We start from the raw sequence: 17,526 nt of genomic DNA, 5'->3' as shown, positions 1-17,526 counted from the left end.
GTGCATCCTCGTGCCTCTCCAGGCTGCACTAGTCCGTATTGGGAAAGGCCAACCAATTGCGCATCTTTCCCTGCGGCCATGATTTTAAGCTATTTGTCGACCCAAATGTGGTAGTTCTTTGAGCAGCTGTTATCGCACTGCTCTCACGGCGAAGACCGTGTTGGCTTCTTGCTTACAATGTCGCTGTCAATATGCACAGAATGCCTTTCACGGCTGCGGATCTCATCGACAACTCCCAAAAGTCTCGCCATCACCGCAGCGACATGGACTCAATCAACGTCCTTTCACAGCTCAGCAGCACAATATAAATCCCCTTTGCTGAAGAAGAAAACCTCCCAATCCGGCAGCGGACCTCCCAGAGCTCGTCAATCCCAATCCGCACGCCTGAAGAAAAAGAGCCGCGATCGTCCCAAGTTACCTCCAGTTGGCGAACGTCGAGCCCAACGTCGTCGGATCGTCCTCTCCAACACCAATGCCTTACCCGTCTCGGATTTAGAGACATGGAGTAAGGAGAACTTGGTCGACGAGAAGTTTGTTGGACACATGTTGGCGCTTGATGGTGGTCTGTTGGATCAATTGAGGGATTCAGGGGCGTTCAAGACTACCCAGAACTGGAGTCTCTTTCGCAGGCCAGCGACTTTAATACGAGAGGAGACACTTCGCATTGCGAAAGAAATGCAGGATGTCAAGCAGGAGGGCGAGAAGAAAAAGGTCATCAAACATCTAATAACTGGCGAGAAGGCTAGTGGGAAAAGCGTTCTCTTGTTACAGGCCATGAGCATGGCATATATGGATCACTGGATCGTGCTGAATGTCCCAGAAGGTAGGCAGATTTCCATGTTCATCCGTGTTCAGAGGCGAGATCACTGACTTTCGACTTTTACAGCCCAGGACTTTGTCAATAACACGTCCTCATACGCGCCACTTCGACACGCCGAGGACGAGTCTGAACATATGTACATCCAACCACACCTAACCCAACTCCTGCTCACCCGCGTTGCCACCTCGAACGAATCCGTCTTGAAGTCTTTGAAACTCAACCACGCTCATCCCAAGACACTCTCCCTCAAGAACAACTCCACATTACTGGATCTGGCTCAAAAGGGCGCAGGTGACCACCACCTCTCGTGGCAGGCATGGCAAGCCTTCTACAAAGAGCTTACCGAGCCTGGAAAGGACCAGCGTCCACCAGTTTTGCTTGCTGCCGATGGCGTTGAGCATTGGATGGGACCCACGGCATACCGCGATAGCGACCACAAAATCCTGCATGCGCACCGATTCATGTTGGTGAAGCAATTCGTCAATCTCTTGTTCACAGGCAACACGGGGAATACGTTGCCTTTTATCAATGGTGGCATGGTCCTCTTCAGCACCTCGGGCTCAAATACTCCCGCGTGCCCGACTTTCAAGCTCATCCTTTCTCAGATGCGGGCCTTCCAAGAGCACTCTATCTCTCCCGCGCACCCAGATTTCCCCCTGCCAAAGCCCTACAGCAAACCCGACCCGCGAGTTTTGGCTCTCTCTGGACCAGCTACCCGTGGAGATTTGAATCTGCTGGAGCTGAAAGGCTTGAATAATCTGGAATCGAAGGGTTACCTGGAATATTTCGCAAAGAGTGGGCTTTTGCACCGACGCATCACAGACGGTTTGGTGAGTGAGATGAGAGGTTTGAGCGCAGGCGGCGTCGTGGGTGAGTTGGCGAAGTTGAGTAGACGGGTGATTGCTTAAATGCGGCGAGCTTACTCGATCGCTCTGGTCATTTGTGATGGTGAAATTGCATGTAGAACAGAAAAGAGAAAGGGTTCTGAGAGGGTAAATCGAATTTGTTGTATTTACTGTATACCAGAGGATCGCTAGAAAGCAGCCGATCTACAATAACTCTTAGTCTCGTCCTCATACCTTCGAAGAGAGATGTCAGACCGAGAGTGCGTTCCAGACAGTATAGCCGAGCTGACTCGTTCAGACCGGAACAGGGCATGCACCGGAGAACTACATCTGTATAATTAGGTACGTATATATGTATATATGTATGTATGATACGGATACGGATACAGCTATCAATCTTGTGTCCTACCGTAACATGACCCCACACACGCTGCTCACTCATGAGGCGAGATATCTAGAGTCGAGAGTCTAGAGGACGGCAAGATTCGAATCGGGATCATTTACTCTAGGGACCAAAGAAGATATCAAGACCGTTACCGGCCTGTTGGAGTGATGTCCGAGGTTCTGACGGAGGTGGGCAATGAAGTAATCGCAATTGAGGGTCAGACACAAGGAGGAAGAGCAGTAGTTGCGTCCAGAAGATAGGTATGTAGGTGGGTAGGTAGGCACAGAATATCTGATATATGCAAGTCTCCTCCTCCTCCTTCTTTCCTCTCCTCTTCTCAGGCCCGAGAGAGCAGCAGCCTGCCACGCTTGCGTCTGCGTCTAGGCAACCCAGCCGGCCGTTCAGGGTTCCTTAGTCCCTCTCTTCAATGGTGTCTGTTTCACTCCCTTGTATTCGTCCTGCTTCTTTTCTTCTTCCTCTTTCAGTCTGGTCCAGAGTACCCTTGGGCCGTCTGTCAATGGCCTAGAAAATTGCGAGGGCGTTCGGTGGGCTGCCGACTCCGCCGGGCACGTTCAATGGGATACTTGTCAAGAGGAACTCGTAGCGGCCGACTTTCTTGCAGTGCTCGCCGAGGGCCTTCAGATCCCACAGTTCGCCGATGTTGAGGCCAAAGAGAGAGAGGAAGTATTGATGGAGAACTGGAGAGCGCAAGGGGTTGTTAGCCAAAAAGCAGACTTCGTAGGCGGATTGAACCAAGGGCAAATGAGACAGAGCGTCCCACTGGGTCAACTTTGGGTGGTATAGCGAGAAGACAGAGGGAAAAGGAGCTTACCAAGGTCTGCAGTCGTGCCCACCCGGTTGCCTTCGTCCTCGAGCGTAGGAGGGAGCACCTCAAACGCAATCGCGTCTCCCGCAACAGCAGCAAAGTGGTGATTCCATACCCACTTGGCCGACTCTTTGCAGCCTTTGACGCCGACTGACTTGTGAGTGCCTAGCATGCGTTCCTGCTCTTCGGCACTAGCAGCCCCTAGGTCTTCTGTGAAGCCGGAGCGAACAATCAAGATATCGCCGTGCTTGAATTTCGTGCCCTGGTGAGCGGCCACGGCCTCGAGATCCTGCACCGAGATGGCGTGCGCTTCAAAGCAGCTATACTTGATGCCCTTGGCTTCAGCGTAGGCACGATAGTCGAGGAGGACTCCCCGTCCCACCAAGCCGCCACGGTCGTGCCAGTGGTTTAACGTGGGAAAAGCCTTCTCAAGGTCGACGTGGCCGAAATCCTGAATCAGCTGCTCCTTCTGCAGATCGGCGCCATTGTAGCCGAGGCCGGTGGGTTGATGGCTGAAATGTACCAGACTGTCCCATTGCGAAGAACATTGCGTATTGAACTCGACCTCGTCATCGAAGCCCGAGAGGTGAAGAGGGCTGTCTTTGAAAGAGAAGACCTTGTGCACCAAGCCCTTTCGTCCAAAGCCCGGCTTCTGAATAGCGCCGATGGGCCAGTTGAGCGATACCGAGACGCCGTCGCGAGCCTCCTTGAAAGCCTCCTGTACGACTTTCGGGGTCAGGAGGTTTATGCAACCAAGGTGGTCCTTCTTGCCGTCCTTGTCGAAGAGGCCCCATGCACACCCGTGGGGCATGCCCTCAACCTTGGGGAGGGAGTCGAAGTCTGGAAGGTTAGTGTAGTCTGCCATCTTGGGAACAAAAGAGCTAGAATGGAGTATTCCGTATTCGAGAGGGATCAGGAAAGCTGGGAAAGGGAGTATGTATCAGGACGAGAAGTAAAGGGTCACACGGTTAAGTACGACTCGCTCGAGTCAGCGCGGGGGGACTCTGCAACTCTTTTTATAAGGTAATCGGAAAGAGGTCCCCAGCATATCAGATGCTCGTAAAGCTGAGCTGTGCTTTCCCCTTGGGACCTCAGAACCGAGTTCCATTTCACCACGCGCGTCAGAAATGTCGGAGATCAATCCCCATGGAAAGTCTTCGCCAAAGGAGGGGCAAGTTTGGTGGCACGCTCCAAAACGACCCCCCTTGTTCCCCCTCCAAAAACCTCGGTAAACCACGAAACGAACTCCAGGTGGGGAAAGGATACTCGAAGCTATACCTAAAGAGTACTGCGCAACGGACACAACGTGTGAGCAGGGATAACAATTGGGCGGGCCGGAGGATGGGAGGGTCGTTGGTATATGAGAGGCCAAGAGGTTTGAGATTGGGGGGAAGGATGGAGAAGGATCGAAATCAATTATGACCGAGGTTGAAGCTGAGGAAGGTTGCGCGGGTTTAGAAGCCACCGGATACTAAGATACAACACCAAAACAGGAATGAGAAAAGAGGGCCCGAGACGACAGGATGAGGAGTCTTTGGGATCTAAAAGTCAGCGGAGCAGGACTCAAGGGCAGAATGGAAGATAGATGCTGCTTTTTGTCGTCCTTGAATCATTCTTTCAATCACCAAACCACTATATCCAATCCAAGCTGCAAGTCCAGATCTTGCCAGTTGCAAAGCCCACCCTGTATCTGTTGCGAAGCGAAAACAGAACACAACAAGCCATACACGTATTCGAGTAACTGTAAATGGAGAGTCGACAAGACGGAGCTGACCAACACGATCTATCCTGTTCCACTCAGTCGTCGTCTGCATCACCCATGTCCTCGTCGTTATCTTCGTCGCTGTCCCCGGCTTCGATCCATACCAGCCGAGTTCCATTATTGGCAATTTGCCAGACCTAGAATCCTTAAGTTAGTAACCAGAAAAATATGACGGGAATCGAGTTCACTTACATCCAACAATTCGTACTCCTCCAGAGTTCGGACGAATTGATCACTCGTAAATCCTTTCGCAGTAACCAGCTCCCTGACTCGCCCGAGATTCAGCTCTCCCCTCGCACCCCGACCAACACTTGCCGCTCCCGATTCCCTAATACCGCGAATCAGGTCGTATATCTTGGAGCTCACAGTCTGATCGCCGTGCGAGCGCTGATCAGTGTACAAACTGGCCTTGGACACCTCGATCAGACGTAGTGCTTCGTCAACGTCCTCATTCACCACCTCGTTGCTAAACCTCAGCCGAGCCAGTGCCTGTGACAAGCGCAAGACGCCCAGTAGAGTACGTGGCGACGTGTGGGTAAATTGCTTCTTAGACCCTTCATCACGCTTTTGTTGTTGTCGCATGCGAACATATGCACCCACCATATAATCACTCACGGACTTCGGTACATTGGGTCTGAATGTCCGTGCCTGGGCGATATACTGTCTGACTTCGTGAGGAGAGAAGACTACACCTTCCCCTTCGCGTTCCGGGTGCCGATTGTGCATGTGCACGTGGCAGACGTGCTGAGCGAGTTCCTCATCTGCTTCCCGGGAAGGTGTGTCGAGGATCAGGAAAAGAATGTCAAATCGAGAAAGTAGGGCAGCAGGGAGGTTGATGTTGTCCACAGGCGAGATCCGAGGGTTATACCGGCCATAGAGCGGGTTAGCTGCTGCCAGGATCGACGTTCGTGCGTTGAGGGTGGTAGTGATGCCGGCCTTGCTGATCGAGATAGTCTGTTGTTCCATGACTTCGTGGATGGCAGTCCTGTCTCCGTCGTCCATCTTGTCGAATTCGTCGATACAGCAGATCCCATTATCTGCTAGGACGAGTGCACCACCTTCCAGAACCATCTCGTCGGTGACAGGGTCGCGCATCACCGCAGCGGTCAAACCGACACCACTGGATCCACGACCCGTCGTATATACGCCTCGGGGGGCGACTTTGGTGATGTATTTGAGTAACTGCGACTTGGCCACACCAGGGTCACCCATCAAGCAGACATTGATATCTCCACGGATGCGCATTCCGTCACCCATTTCCTTGGTCACGCCGCCAATGAGGAGAAGAAGGAGTGCCTTCTTAACATCAAGATGCCCGTAGATTTCTGGCGCAATGGAACGAGCGAGGTATTCGTACATGTGTCCAGACGCTTTGTAGGATTCGATCTTTCGGATAATACGCGGATCCGTCTTCAAATCTTGATAAGCCTTTTTGTGTTGTGTGATATGCTGTGCTTCAAGATAGGTATCCGTCAACAGACCAGCCCGAATAGCTCGGAACCCGGTGTATGGAGTGGGCAGGAAAATGCCATCAATGTCAACAACATCGCCAGGATTTAGCTGTCGCGCTAGACTTCCATTGCAGTGGATAGTCAGCGTCCTTGGGATGTGACCAACAGGAACCTGGTCTGCCATCTCTTGGATTTTGACCTCCTGGAATGGTAGGAATTTGGAGGCGCGGGTTGATGGGAATAGCTGACCCTTGGAGTCGTTCTGCTTGCATTCCTCTGACGGGCACATTTGCAAGGGGGTGAATTGTTTGGAATATACCGGCTGAAAGATTTCTGAGCCGCAACGATCACAGGTGTAAGCTTGAATTCGTATGCTGGGCTTAACATCCGATACTCGCGTGGTGATGCCGCGCACAGTGATCAAGTGACCCAGGTGTTCCCCCCGTACTTGTCGCACGGCCAGCGTCTTTTTCGTGACATCGGCACCTGTAGGCGTTACAGGCTTGAAGTTCAAGGTGTACCTTCTGGTCAGTTCTGGCGGAAATGTAGACACTGGGATGGCAGCTTCTGCATCTGCTTCGGCGACAGACGCCACAGTCTCGTTCCGTTTGGCTCTCTGCGCCATGATGATGTCGAGAACATCGTCCTTGAATCTAGCCGCGTATTAGATAATAGTATCAAAAAAGCGAGGCAACTGTCGTACGATATCTCTTTGCTTGGCTTGGGCATTATCTTGTCCACCGCGTCCGCAAATAAATCAACGTAGTGCTTGGTATTGTTTGTAACAGACTCAACCAGTCTCAGGTTGATCTCGTCACTCAAAGACTCTTCAAACTGGATGGCTGTCAGCGGCAGGTCATCACTGATTCCACCCAAAGCGCACCTCTTTCAAATCGTCCAGCTCTATCACAATGTTTTGTCGCTCACGGTCTGCAACCTCTTGGAGCATTTCCATGTACTTCCTTTTGGGTCGCCTCCTGGTCCGGCTGTCATCTTCGTCTGCAAGGTCGTCCATAAAATCATACTCGTCGCTTGTGTGGTCGCCATCGAGGTTCAGGTTATTGATTGCTTCAGTAGCTGAATCTGAGGACGTCTTGGAGGTTTCGAATTTCTCTAGAAAGGTTTGGAAGGCATCGAGTTGCTTCTCGTAGTCAGCAATCGCTTTATGCTGCAGGAGCGCCATTGTTGCGTGCGACGGTCAAAAATACAGAGGAAGTTGGTGTTGGAGCGAGTTGAGCAATTAACAATCGACAAGGGGGGGTTGGGGCAAAGCTGCATTGCAGTCTGCAGAGCGCGTCGCGTCGCGCGTTAAGTGCTACTGCAGAGCATAGGATAAACCAGGTGCCAGGCCACTTTGGCCTTGTTGCAGTCCAATGGGCCAATAGAAGTAATTTATACTGTCAGACAGGATTCAAAGGACGAATTCTAAATTGCTGACTGAAAATAACTTCTGTCAGACAGTCCGCTTCTCCTTGCCGAGGCTTGATCAGTAGTGGCGATGGCCTCCGTGTCTTCGGAAGGCTATCTCGCCAACATCCCAGCTTCATTCATTGATTTTCTATATCGCCATAACACGTTTCTAAACCACCAAGGCTTCTTGTTCATATCTCCACTCCCTCACCCGAAGCCGATCTCCGCTGTTCATGTCCTTCAGAGTCTGTCTCTACTGACCTGCAACGTTGCTCCCCTGATTGGTTGGACCTACAAACTTCTGCTTAGCTTTGACGGCAATCCGAGAAAATGCCTCCTCCTGTACGCGCTGAGGTAGCGCTGGTATCCCTCCAGAATTGCCTCGTCAATCTACCCCCGGGACTGATTGCGTTGATCAGCAATACCAATATCGTAAGCTATCCTCTTGGAACGCCCAGATTCTCTCTGCTCACATTTGTCCCAGCCAGCTCAAAATGTTGTTGTCGAACTGCAATACCGGTCCCAGACTCTTTCCTCTGGCGCCGTCTCCAGTGGCAATACTGCTGGCTTTCAACGATCTGCTTATGTTGGTTGGACTGGCATGCCTAGCCGGACACGACCAGCGTCGCTTCTGAATAACGATCGGGCGCGGCCGGGGAGCAGGGAACAGGATGTTCAAACCGTTGAGATTGATGCGACGTTTGCAAAGTTGCTCGGACTCTCAGAAGGCCAGAAGATTGGCATTTTGGTTCATCTTGACCCGCCTGTCGCTCATAGCATCAACATCGAGCCATTGACACCTGCAGACTGGGAAGTTATTGAACTGCATGCCACTTTCCTGGAGTTAAACCTTCTATCTCAGATTCGTGCACTACCCAATCCCGCATACAGCAGTAAAACTACCGTTCAAGCGGAACATACCCATCCCTTAACTCTACACTTATCACCAACGTCAACCGCAAATATTATCGTTACCTCCCTGGTACCGCCTGTTCCAAACACCATCCCGTTTGCGAAAATAGCTCCGGATGCAGAAGTCATTGTTGCCCCCAAGACCCGGCCCAAATCTACCAGGAGTGACAGGCGAGATGCGAGGAGCACGGCAAGCAGGCGAAGCGGCAAAAGTGGTGTCAGCAACGCCCGGAACAGAACAGGTCCCGTGAGACCTGCATTATTCATGCGCGCAATCGACCGAGCAATGGCAGGCAGCTTTTTCGATGAAGACCAGAGCATATCCCAAAACGATGACAAGCTCTGCATCTGGCTCAGTAACGAAATGATTGCATCTGAAAGCCTCAGAGCCGCTACATGGGCAAACATCACTATTATAAAACCGGCCGGTATGAGGGCTCAGTTGGACAGTAGCCAGGTCAACCGACTCAAGGAAGAAGAGAACAGCGAAGTTGGAAGGCCGGCTTCTAAAATTGTGGCCCAGATCCTTCCCTGGTCCACCCCAATCGATGGCAATCACGCAGTCCTGTCGACTTCGCTTTGCCAGATGCTTGGTGCAGGAGGGATGGTCGGACTCATTGTCCGGGTCCAGGCTACTGGGCCACCCTTACCCCGTTACTCTATCAAAAGGTTTCAATTCTATCCGTTTCTGCCCGTGAATTCGAAAAAGAAAGACGGCCTCCAATTTGGCGGAGATTCGAAAGCAGCTAAACAAGCGCTGGCCGACAAGATCCGACTAACATTTGCTGGAGATGAAGGACTGCTATCTGGGCCAATCACTGACGGAATGGTCCTTCCACCCTCTGGAGATTCCTCCTCTGCAGCATCATTTGATGGCGGGATTCTGAGATTTCGTCGCCCTGCCGAGGTCGAAGAAGATCATGATAATTCGTGTTTATGGGTGCTGGGACAAGAGCAAGACCATGAATTTGAAATCAAGGCCGAAGTGCCCCGGCCTCTGGAGCTGACGACCATGTTTCCCACCTTCGCCCACGGAATACCTTCCAAACTTCCCACTTTGATAGGTGTCGACGGGATCATTAGGCAATGCCTTTCAAATTTAACCCTATGCTCTTCTGTGCTGTTGACCGGTGGAGTCGGGTCAGGCAAGACTTCACTCGCACATTGCATCTCACAGCGGCTTAGGGAGGACTACGTTTTCAATGTGACGTACTTTGATTGCCAGAAACTGGTGACGGACGAAACCAGGGTCTCGACAGTGAAGGAGACTCTTACGAGGCTGTTCATGTCAGCGTCCTGGTGTGCACGCTTGGGCGGACAGTCAGTTGTCGTGCTGGACGACCTGGATAAGATTTGTCCTGCTGAGACTGAACTCGAGGTCGGCAACGACAACGGCCGCAGTCGCCAGATCACCGAGGTTCTTTGTGCTATTGTACGCCAATACTGCAGCATTCATTCTGGCGTTACTATGTTGGCCACCGCACAATCCAAGGACTCGCTCAACAGCATCATGATTGGAGGCCACATAGTAGGTGATATAGTCTCCATCAAGGCTCCTACAAAGGAAATCCGTCGAGACATTCTTGTGTCTCTCACAAATGATGGATGGCAGCTCAATAACCGGGGCCACAACCGCAACCAAAGTGATACTCAAAGCATGTCAGAGACTTCCTGGATGGATCCATCAAACCCATCCTCAAGGCCGACGTCTTCTGCTTCGTCACCACCGGCTGAGGGATTCCGCGTTGCACCCAGTCTCGACTTGCTCGATGTCGCCGGGAAAACTGATGGCTACATGCCCGCTGACCTCGTCCTTCTCCTGGCTCGCGCCCGAAATGAAACTCTCACCCGTATGATATCAGAAAATGACGACTCAGATGCACCACCGACCTTGACGAAGGGTGACTTTGACGCGGCATTAAAGAACTTCACGCCTTCTTCCCTCCGCAACGTGACGTTGACCCACTCGACCACCACATTCTCCTCGATCGGCGGTCTGCACGACACCCGTAACACCCTCCTCGAGACACTCCTTTATCCAACAAAATACGCACCTATCTTTGCGCGATCTCCTCTCCGTCTCCGCTCAGGGCTATTGCTCTACGGGTACCCCGGCTGTGGGAAGACACTTCTCGCCTCTGCCGTGGCGGGTGAGTGCAACCTCAACTTCATCTCTGTCAAAGGCCCGGAAATCTTAAACAAGTATATCGGTGCCTCTGAAAAGTCGGTTCGAGATCTATTCGAGCGCGCCCAGGCTGCGAAGCCATGCGTCTTGTTCTTTGACGAATTTGACAGCATTGCGCCGAAACGAGGACACGACTCCACGGGCGTGACAGATCGAGTGGTCAATCAGATGCTTACGCAGATGGATGGTGCCGAAGGACTTGAGGGAGTCTACGTGCTGGCGGCCACCAGCAGGCCAGACCTGATTGACCCGGCGCTTCTCAGACCAGGACGGCTGGACAAGAGTCTGTTGTGCGACATGCCAGATATGAATGATCGACTGGATATTTTGACGGCGGTCAGCGCGAAACTACGGTTGAAGCCCGAGGTACAGAATCGACTACTCAGCGTTGCACAGCGCACCGAAGGCTTCAGTGGCGCAGACCTTCAGGCGCTCATGTACAACGCCCATCTCGAGGCCATCCACGACTTGTTAGGCGACAAGCCATCCGACCGGGAAAAGGGTCGGGAACTGGTCAACGGTACCAACAACAGCAGCGGTGGCAGCAGCTCAGGCGGGGGTGGGAAGCGCCGCAAACACCACAGCACACAAGGGAAGCACGATTTCTTCCACTTTCTGTATTCGGCCGAGGAAGACGCCCTGGCAAGGAAGTCACTGGGCACGGGGGCCTCGACCATGGAGTCGAAAGCGGCCATTGCCTCGAAGATTGACGAATTGAAATTGGCGCGGAAGCGTGAAAAGGCGGCTCTGAAGAGCAGCTTCGCACGCCGGGCACCTTCCCACGACCTAGGAGGCTCGGGTGGAGGAGCTAGTGGTATCTACGACGGCACGGCGGACGGAGACGCCGACGGCGCCGAGGCCAATGGATCCCGCAAGGACGAGGTGGTGATTGAGTGGCGACACATGGAGAAGTCACTGGCGACGACACGCAGCTCCATCAGTCCCGAGGAGAGGCGACGGTTGGCCGCCATCTATCAGGAGTTTGTGGTCGGGCGAAACGGCGAGATGCCCTCCGGTCAAGGCGGCAGGGAAGTCGGGGGCCGGACGAGCTTGATGTAGATAAAGTTACATAAGCAACGACGTGAGCATGACATTTTGGTTGCTTTTGTTTTTGATATCAGGGCCGAAACGAACAGGTCCTTGCTTATCTTATGCTATGGGGACGCAAGGGACGGTGACTTTGGTCTTACCGAATATGTATACTCTGATATACCGCATGTGGATGGACGGACGTGTGGGCTGTGGGCCGTGGATGGGGGTGTATCCCGAGGTCTGTATGTGTGTATACCGTCAGCACAGCCACCCCGAAGACCTGCGAGTAGCTGAACCCTACTAGATCAGACCAGGCCAGGCCGAGTAGAACGGAACGCAGTGTGGACTTCACTTTCAGGTACAGCCTCATAGATGGATGGCGAGTCCTCCGTACGAGTGAGCAGTGGGATGGATTTCTGGGACCGCATGGCCTGGGTGCCTGGCCACTTCGCCATGTACGAGCGGGTACTCCATACAAGCTACCTAGTATGCAAGTGAGATCCACGGCACGAGGGACCACTCACTACCTTTAGGTAAGGTAATGTGTTTGTCCACCCTCATTCGTCCGTCTCACACCAACACGAATACACAACATATACATACGAACAAAATACGTCGTATTGACAACGCACATCGAAGGAAGGTAAGTAGTGAGGAAGGGGGGGAACCTGGAGGCCCAAAAACAAAACTGGGATATGATGAGAAAAAGAAAGAGAAAGTAACAGCCCAGCAGACACGCAGGCATGCATGGTTTACACAGAGCAGGAGCAAGATCAGAAGCAGGATCAGAAGCAGTAGCAAGAGTCGGGCCTCATTAGGATACCAAGTTCTTGGCTTCTGGAGAGTAAAGATTCGTGCGGTGCTCTGTATATATACACGCTCACATCCCCTTCCCTTTCCTCTCTTCCCCTTTCCCAAACGCATCCGAACGTCTCAGCAGGCGGGCTTCTCTCGCGCGCTTAGCCCCCTGAACGACAACTGTACAGGCACCCAGGTGGGAGAAGAAGACAAGCCGAACGTATAGAGACACTGGTATAGGAACTAGATAAGTAGGTAAGTAGTCTATGTTGCCTCGTCAAACCTGCTGTTAAAGCAGCATCGGATTCAAGTAAAACGTTCCTGTCCTGAGAGAGAGAAACGCCTCCCGACCACAAGGTCAAAAATCTGAACAGCCAGAAACAGGCACCTGTAACGACAGCATTGGAGTCATGGGGTATCATTCTTACTTTGCCGTCGCGCGGGCGACAGCAAAAACACCAACAATAACAACCGCAAGCGTGACAATGGCTCCAGGAAGAAGCAGATCATTCGGCACACCGGCAATGACCTGCGGTTGTTCTTCCTTCCTTTGTTGCATCGCTGGTGGCGCTCGTCTCGACCGGATCGTTTTTGCAATGGGAACAACATCTTCCTCGTCTTCGTCGCCCTCTTCCGCGGCGTCTATTGCCACCTCCTTGAGGATGGACTCAGGAGGCGTTGGTGGTTTCGAAAGCTGAGGTCTTGGATCGATAGTCGTAGCAATTGGCGGCTGTGTGGGGTCATGGACGAACAAGTCAACTTTATCTCTCTTTCCCTGCCTCGCCAGCAGAATTGCATCTAGCAGGTCTTGATCCGTAGTGATGGAGACGGTGTCGCCCTCATTGTCCAGGTAGCTCAATGCATAACCTGCTTTCCCCAATTTACCTTCCTCGACAGTGGCTTCGCCGCCCACAGAGTCCACTTCACCGCCCAATTTTGCGGTTACTTGGTTGACCAGTTCGGTAAGCCCGGTACTAGCGAGAACTTGTATTCGATGAACTCGTCCGCTGGGGGCTTTAAACTTGAACGGAAAAGGTGTTTCTTCCGGCGACTCGACAGATGGAAGTACCTCAGAGTGGACATCATCTCCTCGGTGCGACGCGGAGTCGTGTGGCATGACGCTATCACCTCTTTCGAAAGCAGGTCGGCCAGCCTCCGAGTCCATCATCGAGCGATGGCCAGGTGTGGTTGGGCGATGGCTTCCCTCGCCGGACATGATTGATTCAGTATCATTGTCCATTGATAGCCAGAACTTGTTCCATGCTGGTCCCTCTGCTTCCCCAGAATTCATAGTGTTGATTTGTTCAAGAGTGGCATAGGTTAATTTGAGGACGTCGACCATGCCGACGATTTCGCCCTCGCCATTCATGACCGGGAGATTGAGGTAATGACCATCTGTGACTATGAGCACTTTTACCCAGTCCGATATGAATAGGACTTACCATGCATCTTGCGCAGAGCAGCCTGAATGCTCATATCCGTGGGCGCGAAATCTGGGTGAGGGGTCATCACCCTTACCACACTGCAGTTTGAGGGATCAAGCCCAGGGGCAATGACACGGAGTACAACATCTTTACTAGTGAAAATGCCGGTGATAGACCCCTGATCTTGCACCAGCACGGCGGTTGTGTGATTTTCCTTCATGAGCTGCGCCGCCTCTTTTACAGACGTCCTAACCGAGACGGTGGTGGGAGGGAGCCCGTTGAGCACAGATTCCAAGGTAGGTCCCGACATCTTTAGTCTCAAAGCCTCGACGTATTGGATAATCTGTTGGGGTTGACTGGAGCCAAGTTCAGATTGTACACCTTCGAGTGCATCGTACAGCTTGCGCGATGAGCTGTATGCACGTTCCAGCTTTTCCATAGCCTCGTAGAAACATTTCGTGATATCGAGAATGCCCGAAATGTCTTGATTCTCGTCCATGACGGGCAAATGTCGGAATCCTTTTCGGACCATCAGGTCTAGGGCATCGGTGGCACTTGTGTCAGTCCTCGCACAGAGCGGGTTCTTGGTCATGATCTGCTCAATTGTAACCTGGCTAGCCTTGATTCCGGCGCCCACAACACGGAAGGCCAGATCCTTCGCTGTGAATATACCCGCGATTCTATCGTCGTCATCTGTAACTAGAACGCAGTCTTCTCTCTTGGCAGCCATGAGCTGAGCAGCCTCGGCGACGGTGGTGGAGGGCTTGATCTGTAGGGCCTGACTGGGTTTGAGGGCCAGGACGGTTCCCGGTGGTGCCTTGCGAGTATGTCGAGCGCGGGAAGGGGCATGCTTCTTCTTGCTGAGATCGGCTTCCATCTTGCGTCGAATTGCCTAGAAGTAAAAGCCATGCATGTTAGGCACAGGGCTGGCTTGGATAGGTTCAGGACGTGATAACGCACCTCGTCTCTCTTGCTCTGCTTCTGTCGGCTTGCCGACACGGTAGAGGTGCCCGACATCTCGCTGGGCGCGGCGTTACTGGAAGAATCTAACTTGGGACGAGGAATCGCGGAAGGGGAGTCTGCAAATGGGAGTGGACCACGACGGTTGGGCGTAGGTGTGCCTCGATATGTACCGCTAACCCCAGACATGGCCGATGACATGGAGGGAAGGATGTGTGAGGGTGACCGCAGATGGTCTGTGTTAGAAGGGGCAGCGAGCACAGGGCGTTTGTTTGGTGGAGGTGGAAGTGATTGAGACTTTCGATCGACAATCTCGCAGAGCCGAAGATTTGGTGCAAACCACTGGTGCTACTCACCAACAAGTTCAGCACGAGGCCCGCTTGGTTGCCGGAACAGAGTCGGTACGTAAACAAAGGATCAGGTGACTTGGCAGGCTTGGCATGCCCCTCGGAATCCCAAGGCTGCTGCCCACCTGCCCCTATATTCCTCTTCCCTGGACAAACATGACAAACTTCTCAAACTTCTCAACAGAGGGTTTGTACCAACACGTTCCACAGATGTAATTCGCACAAATTTGACTACACCAGGTATCAAATTGCCAGTTATGGCACTGCGCTCAGGAAGAAGGGTTCTTTGGTTCCATGTCGTCACATAGCGTCTTTCCCATGCCTTTATCCAACGAGGCACCAACTGCAGTGAGCTCTAGTCTAAACTGTTCCCAACCTTATTTGAATCGAAGAGGCAAACCCTCTTGTTGGAGTCTACTACCGCAGGAGCGTGGACGAAGGCGAATTTTTACGGGACCCTTCAATCTTATATTCGCCTGATCATGTGACAGCCACCTCGAGGACTCTTAATATACAGCGGACAGTCTCAGGCTGTATAACTGGTTTGGCCTGCCCGACTTCACCTCTAGACGAGGACCGACAGGGTCCGGCCATATATTATTCTCTTGATACCTCCACCATGCTCAAGCAGAAACAGCCACACCATCTCGTTTGAAATATATTGATTGTCGCGTCCACCAGCGAACTTCTAATCAAAGACGATGGCACCCTCGCCAGTTGTGCCTTGAACAAAACACCTGGCACTACAAGGCATTCCTCTCGATATGACCAAAAATGGCAAAAAAACAACACTGGAATTGACTTCATTCCTCAATGGCCGGCGGGGCTTGCTAATGAACTACACAACCATACACACATGTGCACCACCGAGCTGAAGCGAACAGGGTTTGAAATTGATTTCTGAAAGTATTGGATATCATGCCCTGACTTCAACTCAAAGGATTGAAAGTCACCTAGATCATCTGTGTTAGCCATTTTCCTGTTCAGTATCTCCGTTGCACCCACGTTGCCACCGTTTCTTGTAAAATTGCCGGCAAAACACCAGTTGAGGTATCCTCTGCAAAAGACGTCAGTTGAGTCTGTCCCTGGTTGAGAACTCGTCTATAACAGCACTTACCCGTCTCCTTGCAACACAAATGGCCCTGAATCAAAGACGTAACAAGAATATGTCAAGACTGATCCGCTGTTGGGGCAGGTACATTCCCGAATTGTCATTGTGCTGTTGACGAGGCCGGATGCATCGTGCTTTGTGAAGACACACATGACATTCTTGCCCGGGTTCTTCGACGACATGTCTCCAATTTGAACCTGTGTCCAGGCACTTCGATAGTCCTTATCCGCGCCTGAGTTGAAGATGGCGCCGAAAAGAGAGACACCGGCTTGCACCGCGTCCGCAGCTAGATCAGCTGCTGCAGCGGCCATCTTTTTGTATGCAAGGGCGATATCAAGGTCGGTAAATGTGCACTGCAGAGGGAAGCAGTATTGGAACAGTCTGTGAGGTATGCTGGTGATTGCAAATGTCTGATATGACCAGTAACTCGCCAGAGCAGGTCCCAGCAATTTATCGGACCAGTCAATGACCTATATTGGAGACTATTGCTATAGTTAATGGACCCAAGTTTGGAACAAGAGACTGTCGAGCTATGCGCACCGGGCACAAGGCCAGGTATTGATGCATTTGGGGGATATGCGGCGATAAGCTGACTGTGCCTCGGATACCCCTGCTGATCGGTTTGATTGTACAGATTTGACCGTGAACAAAAGAGCTCTCCTCGGTGCCGCAACCAGGATCGGGATGGGACACTGCCCTCCGAAATGACGTTGAGATCGTTGCGAAGAGTGCGCCTAAGGCGCTAACCTGCAGCATGATAGAGTGGCACGAGTGGGTAGTTTGATGGCGAACTGGGCGATAGCAGCAAAAATGACTAAGAATAATAACCTTAACCAACATAAGCACTTGTATCTCTGGGGTAAAAATAACTCTATATCCGCATCGAGCAGGTACATTAGCCTAATCCGTATCCAATGCAGCCAGCCCATTCGGGCCCTTTTGGACGCGGTATGTATACAACGGCCGTATTGTTTCGCCGTCTTGATCTCCACTGACTCGGGAGAAGGAGAGGGGGGGCAGGTGTGAGGTTCAGCTGTGTGCCTGGTTGATTCCTAAATTGAAACGCGAGTCATTTTTAGATCTGGGGCCTACATACCCAAAATCATACATACAGATCGAGTATGAGGTCTGCATATAAAAGATCATCTCCTGCATCGACAAAAGTGATCGGTGCTCAATCTTGCATATCCTCCAGGCTAACGCATCGTGATCTGTGGTAAAGCGCTCATTTTCTGCTTCATACATATTGCCTGGCTTC

General features: G+C 52.1%; 6 protein-coding genes across 6 annotated transcripts; 2 read left to right on the top strand and 4 right to left on the bottom strand.

The window, feature by feature from the left end:
- Window positions 1-177: 177 nt before the first annotated feature.
- Window positions 178-1,728, top strand: Z517_02153 (uncharacterized protein; the record flags this gene model as incomplete). Its single annotated transcript, XM_013431264.1, has 2 exons — window positions 178-823; window positions 887-1,728. 2 exons carry the CDS (start codon window positions 178-180, stop codon window positions 1,726-1,728), a joined length of 1,488 nt encoding a protein of 495 aa, XP_013286718.1.
- Window positions 1,729-2,572: 844 nt separating this feature from the next.
- Z517_02152 (uncharacterized protein) lies at window positions 2,573-3,741 on the bottom strand (the record flags this gene model as incomplete). Its single annotated transcript, XM_013431263.1, has 2 exons — window positions 2,573-2,748; window positions 2,883-3,741. The coding sequence occupies 2 exons, from the start codon at window positions 3,739-3,741 to the stop codon at window positions 2,573-2,575; spliced, it is 1,035 nt and encodes a 344-aa protein (XP_013286717.1).
- Window positions 3,742-4,673: 932 nt separating this feature from the next.
- On the bottom strand, window positions 4,674-7,272 carry Z517_02151 (uncharacterized protein; the record flags this gene model as incomplete). Its single annotated transcript, XM_013431262.1, has 4 exons — window positions 4,674-4,775; window positions 4,831-6,742; window positions 6,793-6,923; window positions 6,973-7,272. The coding sequence occupies 4 exons, from the start codon at window positions 7,270-7,272 to the stop codon at window positions 4,674-4,676; spliced, it is 2,445 nt and encodes an 814-aa protein (XP_013286716.1).
- A 557-nt stretch (window positions 7,273-7,829) lies between these two features.
- On the top strand, window positions 7,830-11,655 carry Z517_02150 (uncharacterized protein; the record flags this gene model as incomplete). The annotated part of the gene is made up of 2 exons (XM_013431261.1): window positions 7,830-7,931; window positions 7,984-11,655. 2 exons carry the CDS (start codon window positions 7,830-7,832, stop codon window positions 11,653-11,655), a joined length of 3,774 nt encoding a protein of 1,257 aa, XP_013286715.1.
- Window positions 11,656-12,850: 1,195 nt separating this feature from the next.
- On the bottom strand, window positions 12,851-14,999 carry Z517_02149 (uncharacterized protein; the record flags this gene model as incomplete). The annotated part of the gene is made up of 3 exons (XM_013431260.1): window positions 12,851-13,821; window positions 13,869-14,742; window positions 14,811-14,999. The coding sequence occupies 3 exons, from the start codon at window positions 14,997-14,999 to the stop codon at window positions 12,851-12,853; spliced, it is 2,034 nt and encodes a 677-aa protein (XP_013286714.1).
- Window positions 15,000-16,086: 1,087 nt separating this feature from the next.
- Z517_02148 (uncharacterized protein) lies at window positions 16,087-16,579 on the bottom strand (the record flags this gene model as incomplete). The annotated part of the gene is made up of 3 exons (XM_013431259.1): window positions 16,087-16,110; window positions 16,163-16,214; window positions 16,275-16,579. The coding sequence occupies 3 exons, from the start codon at window positions 16,577-16,579 to the stop codon at window positions 16,087-16,089; spliced, it is 381 nt and encodes a 126-aa protein (XP_013286713.1).
- Window positions 16,580-17,526: the final 947 nt, after the last annotated feature.

The sequence above is a fragment of the Fonsecaea pedrosoi genome (genome assembly GCF_000835455.1).
Source record: "Fonsecaea pedrosoi CBS 271.37 unplaced genomic scaffold supercont1.2, whole genome shotgun sequence".
Taxonomy (NCBI): domain Eukaryota; kingdom Fungi; phylum Ascomycota; class Eurotiomycetes; order Chaetothyriales; family Herpotrichiellaceae; genus Fonsecaea; species Fonsecaea pedrosoi.
The sequence above is the reverse complement of the archived record's forward strand: the minus strand, read 5'-3'. Positions and strand labels throughout refer to the sequence as shown.